We start from the raw sequence: 10,357 nt of genomic DNA, 5'->3' as shown, positions 1-10,357 counted from the left end.
ACCCAAGCCTTGCTGGTGCTCAGAGGCACACATCCTTTCCACCGCTTGTATCGAGACCCCTGGGATGCCGTGTCCGTGCCTCCTTCCCACAGCACAGCCCCACAGTGCCCCCATAATACCGCAGGGAGCGCGGGTTGGGGCCGCCCGAGGCTGAGCCGACTGCGGGGCTCCAAGTAGGACAAATCCCTCCAGGAGCAGCGCTGGGCTGGTGCCCAGGGCACAGCATCCGCAGCCACGTTGCTCCCTGCAAAGCAACCCAGAGCCACAGCGTCCTTCTTGCAGAGAACCCCTTCCCCTCTGTGCCTTGGGACGGAGCTGCCCACCCTGCGATAGGGGGATGAAGACCATCCCCGCTGATGGGTTCTCCATCCCTGCTGATGGGTTTCCCCTCCATGCTCAGTTATTTGGGCCCTTTCCCCCCCCCCCCCCCCCCCCCCCGTGATGTGGCAGCTAAAGGTCAAAACAAAAAAACGCAGCAGAAATCCCACGGCTGTCGCGGGTTTTGAAAGGCAGAGAGAGCTGGGATGAGAACAAAGCTTTAATTATAAAAATAGACACGACTCTGCAATAGTCCTGATAGATTCTTTTTACAAACAGGAAAATATTTATAACCGTAATTACGACCATCACCGTTCCTAAAGGGGCGCCGCCGCTCACCGCTCTCCATCGTGAAGCCGCGCGGCGCCCGCTCCTCTGCCACTGCCTTCCATTGGCAAAGCACTCAGTGCGCCCGGAACGCCGCTGCAAACGCAGCCCCAGCCCGTGTGTCCGTGAGTATAAAAACGGTGGGTAATCCCCTTCTGTACAGTGTATTCGGCCCTGTTTTCCTCCTTGGAAGAGGAGCTGTAGGGATGACTCAGTCTCTGCAGGTTGGAGATGGCTCCATTGGCTGGAGGTGTTGATTTCGGTGGTAATGGTGGAAAGCCTTGGTGGCAGATGGACTCGATGATCTTAGAGGTCTTTTCCAACCAACCATTCCGTGATTTTATGGCAATGTGAGTCGTTCTGTCCAGCGCTGCCTGGTCCGAACCTCTCCTCCCAGCGCTCCTTCTGCGGCAACCTTCACTGGCACCTTCTCCACGGCTGCACCATCTCCAGGTTGTTCCCACCACGGGATGTTCCCACCACGGGATGCTCTTCCACGGGACGTTCGACGTCCTGTATTGGGAAACACCACCTCCCATCACCAACATGGGTTTTTCACAGCGTGCCGAAGGAGAGACCCACTGAGAAGAAGCCCAAGCCTTTGAGCTTCTCCTCCGTCCGCGCTTTCTGCTTCAGGTGGACTTTGCTGTGTCGCTTCTTTTCATCGCTACGGGCGAAGCGCCGCCCGCAGGTGTCACAGGAGAAGGGCTTCTCACCCGTGTGAGTGCGGATGTGGGTGGTGAGGTGGTCGCTGCGGCTGAAGTTGCGCAGGCAGATGCGGCACTGGAAGGGTTTGTGGCCCGTGTGGATGCGCAGGTGCCGGTTGAGCTCATCGGAGCGGGCGAAGCTCCGCACGCAGTTCTCCACTGGGCAGGCAAAGGCTTTCTCGTGGGGCTTGGGGCAGAAGCATTTGGAAGAGCACTTGGTGCGGCGCGTCTTCTTCTTGGGCTCGGCTAAGGTAGGAGGGGTGGGCAGCAGGGAGGGGACGGAGGTTGGCACGGGGTGGCCTAAAAAGTCCGTGGGGGGCACCGAAGGCGAGGGATGGGGATGGAGGATCTCGGTGGAGCCCATCAGACCTGGAAGGACGTCAGGTTGTGCCAAGGAAGAGTCGAACTCAGGCATCAGCTGGGCAGGGAGGTTCTGGATTTTGGTATCAGCAAAGTTCTCCGGCTCACAGCCAAAACCCAAATTGGTGTTGGGGAAACAGCCAGGATCCTCCGTGAGGCTTCCGAGCTCCGCCTGGCAGCTGATGGTCAGCGCATTTTCCATCTTGGAGCCCAATGGATGGAACATGGCCTGGCCGCTCTCCCCTGCTGGGAAGGTCTCGGTGGGATGGAAGCCAGTGGGCAGGAAGGGTTGATGCGGGGTGATGGGCTCCCACTGGGCACAGGGGGCTTTGAACTTATCCAGCGCTGTGGAGCTGGAGGGCAGCTTGATGTCCTGCTTGGTGTCCAGCAGCTTGCTCTCAAAGAAGCACTGGGAGGTGGTTCCCAAGGAGGGCTGAGGCTGCAGCGGGTGCACGGCGTCCGCAGAGGGGAAGCTGCCGTAGCTCTGCTCGGCGAAGGGGGCTTGCATGGAGCCATTCATTTCAGGCTGGCAGCTGGGATAGATGTCCATCTGGTTGGGTGCCACCTCAGGACAGGGATAGAGCGCATCCAGGTGTCTTGGGTGGCCTTCAGAGGTGGCGAAGGGGGAGATGCCCAAGATCCCTGACATCAGGTTGAAGAGGGACTCCTGGTCCTGGGGGTGCTCAGGCACAGCCTTGATGAAGAAGCTGCCGGTGTAGCTGAGCGAGGGGGACAGCTGGCTGCCCAGGGGGGGGTATTCCAGCAGCTCACCTGGGGATGCAGAATGGAAAGCGTTAGGAAGATAAGGGGGTGCAGGCCGGGAGACGCGAGGGAACGGTGGGAGTCGGATGGTGCGTCACTGTGTGGTTTCCCTCCCCCTCCCCCCGGGGACGCACAGGGAGCCCTGGGCTTCACCTCCCCACCCCCACCCTGGGCACTGCCTGACCCACAGCCAAGGGCTGCAGGGCAGTGGAGGGGATGCGCTCGGTTCCAGGCAGAGGAATGCAGTCCCAGCAGGGTGCCCCCGGCCCTGCCCTTACCTCCGAGGAATTCGGCCTCTTCCAGAAGTTGCTGCTCAGGCTGCCCCAAGCCCTGCAGGTCCCCGGCTTTCATCTCGCAGCTCTCTTCGTACTTGGAATACAACGGGTCCGAGCAGGAGAAATCCATCACGTTGAGCATTTCGCTGGGATGCAGGGATGGATCAGACGGAGTGGGCTGGGGGATGCTCCGGGTGAGCCGGGAAGGAAAGCTCCAGGGATGCTTCAGGTTATCCAGAGGATGCTCTGCAGTACCCGAGGTGATGCTTGGGATGCTTGGGGTTATTCGGATGGCGCTTAGGATGCTCTGGAGGATGCTTAGGATTATGCAGAGGATGCTCAGGGTGCTCCAGGAGGATGCTTGGGGTTATCCAGGCGATGCTCCGTGGTGCCCTGCGTGATGCTCGGGATGCTCAGAGTGATGCAGGGGATGCTTGGGGTGACGCAGGGGACGCAGGGGGTGCTTGAGGAGCTCGGTGAAGGTGCCGGGGACCCTGCAGGGGATGCAGCGAGGCGCTGGGAACAATCCTAGAGACGCTGCAGGATGCGTAGGGCAATCCGGAGGGTAAGGAGGAAGGTGCCGGGGGGGCTCGGGGCGGTGCTGGGGGTTCGGTCGGGGTTTCCGTGCCCGGGGGGGCGGGAGGGGGCCGGCGGAGCAGCGCAGCCCGTGCGGACACCCGGCTCTCCCTCCCCGCCACCCCCTTTATAGCTGCAGCGGGGCTGCTCCGACCCTTCCGCCGCAGCCATTTCTGGAGTCCCCAGTGAGGCTGCCGTGACGTAAATGCCCATACATGGACTCAGGATGTAGGCTAGGGAGTCCCAATAAGGAAATCTCTCCCGTGACGCGCTGCCCCTTCCCTCCCCCCACCCCTCCCTCCGCCTTTTCTCTCGGTTCTTTTTTTTCCCTCTTCCCCCCCCTCCACTTTCCCTTTCTCCTTCTCTTTCTCTCTCTTTTTTTTTAACTATCAATCTCGAGATCTCAACAAATCGTTGCGAGCCGCGCGGGCGCTGCAGAGCCGCGGTGTCTTCGCTCCGCGTGTGCGCGCGTGTCTGTGCCCGCTCCGTGTGCCCGTGCATCCGCGTGCATCAGTTCACGCGCCCAGAGACGCGAGCTGATGCGCGCACACCTCTATCTGTGCGCATTCACGTGCACTTCCATGTTATCTCTGTGTATTTCTGCACGCGTCCCTGCGTGTGCGCGCAATCCCCGTGCCGTGCAAGCGCGCACACACACACACACACACACACACACACACGTGTGCACAACCCCCCCCTCCGGGGTCCCTTGGGAGCCTCCAGCCCCGCTCTTGGGACGCAGCGCCCTCCGGATGCGGCCCCGAGCGTTGGGCTTCTGGCTCCGCTCCCAACGTGGGCTGCTGTTCTTCCAGATTTACATCTCCCCAAGCTCTTATTCGCCTTCTGCTATATTTTTTTTTTTTCTCTTCCTTCCCCGTGAATTGCCTTTTGTTGCTCTTGTTCCTTCTAGAAGCGTGAAAGGTGCCGGCTTTGAGGTTTCTCCCCCCCCTTCCCGAGGAGGTTTTTGCAACGCTTTGCCGTTCCTGCTGGCATTTTGCGCTCAGATCCCGGCTGTGCGGCTGCTCCTGCGATGGGGCGAGCAGCGAAAGGCTGCGGGCAGCTCCTCCTGCTCCCCAGCCCTCCCCGCACGTGGCTCCCACCCAGCACAGTGCCACAAGCACGGATTCAGGCTGGGAAAAGGCACACTGACCCCATCGATGCACCCAAAGGGGATGTTTTAAAGGTAGACGTGATAGGAGCAGTGATTTGGAAGGCTCTTTCCAATGCTGCTCTCAGCATCTTGAAATCTGCACTGAAGAAAGCCCGCTTGTCCGGCTTCATCATTTGGAGATTTCCAGCTCCCAAACTTTCCATATTTTCAGTTTTCCGTGTTTCCAGTTTTCCAAATTTCCCAAAGCAACCTGGATTTAAAGCCCAGCCCAGCAGTGGCCATGCCTTGGTGAGCTGGCATTGAGCACGGTTGGTTTGGGCAAGGAGGGGAAGGCTTTCTCAAGGTGATTTGGAGCCCACTAGAAAGTAGTTGTAGGGCAGTATTTGCAGTGCAGCCAAATGGGAAGGTCAGCATTGGCCACGAGCATTGCATCTGGGATGTGGCTGCGGTGGGAAGGAAGGAGAAAACTGCAAAGGGGCTGGGAATTATAGAGCCATGGGATGGTTTGAGTTGGAAGGGAACTCTAAGGGTCATCCGGTCCAACTCCATGCAGGGAGCAGGGACACCCACAGCTCCATCAGGCGCTCACAGCCCCGTCCAACCTGATCTCGAGTGCCTCCATGGGGCGTCCAACACCCCTCTGCAAGCTGTGCCAGGAAGGGACGTGTCCCTGCTCCCCAGCAGAAGCATGGCTACAGCTTTGCTGGGATGCCGGGTGCCCACGGCTGCACCTACGGGACCAAGCAAGGGTGCAGTGCTATTCATGGCTGGGCCGTGATTCATCGCTGCACCTTGGGCAAAGCACTCTCAGATGCGTCTCGCAGCGCTTCCCCACATTTTCCTCTGTCAAATGCACCGAGATCTCTGGCAGAGAAGTGCAAAGAAGCATTAAGGCTGGCTGGTGATTCAGGGAGTGTCAGAGAATAGGCTGCGAGGTTGGGGATGGAAACAAAACAGCCCCCAGCCAACCCCAGCACATCCCTCAGTGCCACATAGAACCAACCACGGAATCCTAGAAAGGCCTGGGTTGAAATGGACCACCATGATCATCCAGTTTCAACCCCCCTCTATGTGCAGGGTCGCCAGCCACATCTCCACTCTTGTTTTATTTGGGTGTGCTGAGCTGGATGTGGTTTGTCAGCACTGCGCAGGGGGATGTGGGGTCGTAGGGTAAAGTCCTCACTCTTGTGAGGAAGGCAAGGCCTCCTTTTCTCCTGGAGGCAAAAAAAAATTGCTCCACCTGTGTATCTTAAAGTAGTGGTGGCGTTTCAGTTTGAGGCAGGAAAATGTGTTGTCTGCAGAATCACAGAATGGTTAAGGTTGGACAAGACCCCTAAGAGCACCACGTCCAGCCATCAACCCATTAGCTGCTGCTAATCACACAGGGGTGGCTGCAGTGGTTTGGGTACGGCCCTGTTGACCCAATTCTGCTTAGAATGAGAGAAACAAAAACGGATCGGCGTTAGAAAATCAGTTCTGAAATCTGTAAAGGACTCCTTTTGTTGGCAGCTCCCACTGCGGAGCTGTGGCCGCGTTGGCGAGGGCGGCATCGGCTCTGAGCAGGGAGGTGACACCACCAGAGATGGCTCCAATGAAGTGCATGAGGTCATGGAAAACGTGACTGGGAGCACAGCCAGGCCCTGGGGCTGGCTGCTGGCACCAGGCTTCGGTGCACAGAGGGGCACTTGGCTCAGGAGGACGTGGGATAGCCTTCCTATGGTGAATCGTGTCGTCACAGAGGGACGGGGAGGAAATCCATGCACCGGGGCCAGCTCTCTCCCTGTTTTGTGGGGAGAGCAAATGGAGCTCGTATCTTGCCCCAGTTTTCAGGTCCTGATGTTTCCCAAGGGGGTTTCCAGCATGGAAACGAAGTTCTAACTCTTGAGTTTGTCCCATTTCTCCTTCAGTTTTCACTCTTAGGAGCATGATCTGGGCTCTTCCCTATGCTTTCAGGGGGATTTTATCACAGTCACAGAATGGGACTTTAAAGTTCCCCCCCCGGTCCCAATCCCTGCTGTGGGCTGGTTGCTCCCCACCAGCTCAGCCTGCCCAGGGTCCATCCAACCTGGCCCTGAGCACCTCCAGCTCTGGGCAACCTGTGCCAGGACCTCACCTCCAAGTAAAGAAGAACTGTGCTGAGGCTGGAATCCGTCTTCCAAAGGGATGGGTTGAGCACAGGCTCATGGCAATGCCACTGCCACAGCCAGACTTAGTCCTGTGTAGTCATAGATGATGTTTAGGGTAAAAGATAACCCCCATGTGCTTTCTTTCACACCCCAGATATTCATGGCTCATGCTTCTCCTGCATTAAAACAGTGCCCTATATTCAGTAGCTCTTGGTATTTTTTTTTCCACTGTCCAGTTTCTTTTTGAACCCTCGGTGCTGCAAGATGAGGAGTGGTTTTGGTAAATAAATCTTTCTGTTAATTCAGACATGCTCTGAGGATTTAAGGGCTGCAACTGGGTGAGCTTTAAGGTCCCTTCCAATCCAAGCCATGCTATGATTCTATGATTCTGTGATTCTATGATTCTACGATGTGGAGGTTGGAACTGGGTGGGTTTTAAGGCGCATTCCAAGCCAAGGTTCTATGATTCTGTTATTTAGGGGTTGGAACTGGGTGGGCTTTAAGGTCCCTTCCAACCCATGCTATGCTCTGATTCTGTGATCCTATGGTTTGGGGATCGGAACCGGGTGTGCTTTAAGGTCCTCCCAAGGGAACCGACCTATAGTTTGATCTGTGGGATTGGAACTGGATGATCCTTAAGGTCCCTTCCAAGCCAAGCTATGCTGCGATGCCGTCATTTGCTGGACACCCCAGGTTGTGATGGATGGAGCAGCGATTCCTCATGGCTCGTCCGCAGGAGGTGACACACCGACGGGCCGCTGCCCCACTGCCACATTTCCATTCCTCGCCCCACATCTCCTCCAACCAGCGACGTGCCCTTCCAGGATAACTTCCCAAACACATCGCTCTGCATTTCCATGGCAACTGGCACACGACCAGCCCTGCCGGCTCCGCAGCAAAGCCGTTCCCAGCTCTGCATTGAGGATGCTCGGCGACATAGGGGATGACAAGGAGAGGTCGAGGAGATCACCTGCACCGCCTCTGCATCCCTCTGGGGACTTCTGCCCACCATCACCTTCCTTCTGATGGCTACAGCAGATTTAAGCAGCGCGTGAGGCTCTGCGAAATGTCTGCCAAAAGGGTTTTTATCACTGCCCAGCACGAGTGAGGTTTGCTGGCTGGAATTTCAGCACTGAGCCCGGCGGGAGGTCAGGGCGGATGGCTATCTGCCTCTGGGTTTTATGTTGCTGTTGTTGAATATCACCATATTCTTTGGGTGCTCGGCTATGATGCTGTCTCTTCCTGACCTCACCCTTTTTGGCTTGCATCTCCTGCATGCTTGCTGTTCTACCAGCTATGGGGTGAAATCCCTCCAATTTGGGAGCAGGCAAAGACAGCGGGGCAGCCCACCTGCCATTGAGCCGCATCCTAAAAATAGGGTTGGATGAAGTCAGCTCTTCTCCTGCCCCAACAAACGATCGTGTCCAAACTGATCCTAAAGGCAATGTGTTGATGCAGATTTCCTGCTCTCCTTCATCCTATGTCCCAGCCACAATATTTTTAGCGTGTGGTTTTGCAAGCGCTTGGGCTCAGGACAAGCATGGGGAGAAGATGGAACTGTCAGGAGAGCAGTGACTTTGCTGGGCATTTGTGGGCACAATTCCTGGAAGTAAAGCAGGAGGGGCTGATTTTCTCAATTTCTTTCCAAATTCACATTTTCCTTTAAGATTCTGTCTCAGCAGCATGCTGATGGGAAGCTGCAGGCACTTGAAGCAAGCCTTCCTTCCAGCCTGAATGAAATGATTCACTGAGCCCCAAATAAGCCTTTCTCCACTCATTCTCACGCTGGTTTTTCATCACCTCTAGAAACGCAGTGTATCGTTTAATAAAACGTTACTTAAACCATTGAACTGCTTCATTTTTGACTTCTGAAACCTCCAGAGAGCTTTGACCTCAAAGCCTGAAACAAAACAGCAGCGTTGAGCTCCATACTTGGGAGCTGCCTGGCTCCCAACCCAGCCAGGATGAGCCAGCGGAGATGCCCCAAACACAACATAAAGGCTACCACCATCCTGAAACAGAGCTGCCTTGCCATCAGATAAAGGCATTCATTAAGAAACCATTAGAATAAAATCCCTCTAAGGAGGGACACATAAGAACAGCTCCGCTGGCTGCAGTGCTGTCTGGTTCACATGGAGCACATTTCTGTGCCTCCTGCGCTGGCTCACCTCCACCCATCCCTTTCTCCATAGCATCTAGCAGGTTTTGAGATCCAGCCACCATCATTTCAAATCAGATATCAGGAAAAGGTTCTTCTCCACAGGCTGCCCAGGGGGGTGGGAGAGTCACCGTCCCTGGAGGTGTCCAAAAACCGTGGAGATGTGGCACTGAGGGATGAGGTCAGTGGGCACGGTGGGATGGGTTGGGCTTGGGCTTGGGGATCTTGGAGGTCTTTTCTAACCTGAATGATTCTATGATCTCCCAGTGCCCACAGGATCTGGGAATGGGCAGAGGACATCCTTGATAGGCTCCATGCCAGCAGCACTATTTTCTGCAACCACTGGCACAAACTAAGCAGCAGGGCCAAGGGCACGCAGAGAGCCTGGTGCACAAACAGTGGCCAAAGCCATGCTTCGTGTAGACAGTGCTGCTTTTCTAACTTGCAGGAGGTACCTGAATTTATTCCCGTGTTCTCATTAGTGAGGGTTATTCGTTTCCTTGACCAGCTCACTGCTCTTCCTCAGGAATGCTTCCAAGACGCTCTCCAGAACCATTAATCAGAGCAGCACAAAGATATATTAACTCTCTTCTCCACGAAATGAAACCATCAGCCTCCCAAGCTGCCTTTCTGTGCCATCCATCCTTCCTTCCAACTAAATTTTAATGCTGTCGCCGTCAGCTGCTGAAGAAGGCAAACCCATCTATCAGGTTCTGCTGTGTTGCTTGTGGTTACAGCATCGTGATGTCGGCGCTTATCCCAAATACAGCTGTGATGCTGTGATTTCGCCGTTCGCTTTAATAACGTTACTAAAACCCCTGATGATGTTCACATCAAAGGTTGGAAATTCATGGGACTCTGCAAATTAACTGCTCTGGCCTCTTGGCATAGAATTAAGAGAACTAATAAATATAGCGTGGTATGCAAACGAATCCAAGTTGTATCTGTTCTCCAATGCCCCTGCCTAGCTACTGGCAGCTGCAGAAGTTGCCTTCTTCGTACAACCCCTGAAAGGAGGCTGGAGAGAGGTGGGGGTCAGCCTCTGCTCCGGGGTAATGGTGACAGCAGGAGAGGTGACGGCCTGAAATTGCACCAGGGGAGGTCAGGTTGGTTAGTAGGAAACATTTCTTCTTGGAAACAGCAGTCAGGCACTGGCACGGCTGCCCTAGGAGTGGAGTCACCATCCCTGGAGGTGTTGCAGAACCATGGAGATGTGGCACTGGGGCAGTGGGCACGCTGGGGTGGGTTGGGGCTGGATTTGGGGATCTTAGAGATCTTTTCTAACCCTAATGATTTCATGATTCTATGATTCTCACTTGTAGGAAGGAGGCTGCTCAACTCAGGCATGAATGGAACAAGTGTCACTCTCAGATATATAGGTCAGAAAACACTTTTTACCTCAAAACCCTCACTGGAAAAATGCCATGGGAGAAAGCTGGTTTTGCCTACTGCTCAGTATGCCTGAAGCTGCATTTTGAAGGCAATTGCTACAGATTGCCAGCACCTGGAAGGAGACAGCAGGGGAACACAGGTGCAGATGAATATACCCTCCTCCAGGCATCCATCAGCAGCCACTGCCAAAGGACTCCATGTAGATTGACTTGAAGTGACGGAGCCTGCGCTGCTGCAGCAGGAAG

At 55.5% G+C, this 10,357-nt stretch overlaps 1 protein-coding gene across 1 annotated transcript; it reads right to left on the bottom strand.

Annotated features, from left to right (window-relative positions):
* Positions 1-1,200: 1,200 nt before the first annotated feature.
* On the bottom strand, positions 1,201-2,891 carry EGR4 (early growth response 4; the record flags this gene model as incomplete). Its single annotated transcript, XM_079534446.1, has 2 exons — positions 1,201-2,483; positions 2,753-2,891. 2 exons carry the CDS (start codon positions 2,889-2,891, stop codon positions 1,201-1,203), a joined length of 1,422 nt encoding a protein of 473 aa, XP_079390572.1.
* Positions 2,892-10,357: the final 7,466 nt, after the last annotated feature.

The sequence above is a fragment of the Tetrao urogallus genome (genome assembly GCF_951394365.1).
Source record: "Tetrao urogallus genome assembly, chromosome: 4".
Taxonomy (NCBI): Eukaryota; Metazoa; Chordata; class Aves; order Galliformes; family Phasianidae; genus Tetrao; species Tetrao urogallus.
This window is presented reverse-complemented; position numbering and strand designations above follow the sequence as displayed.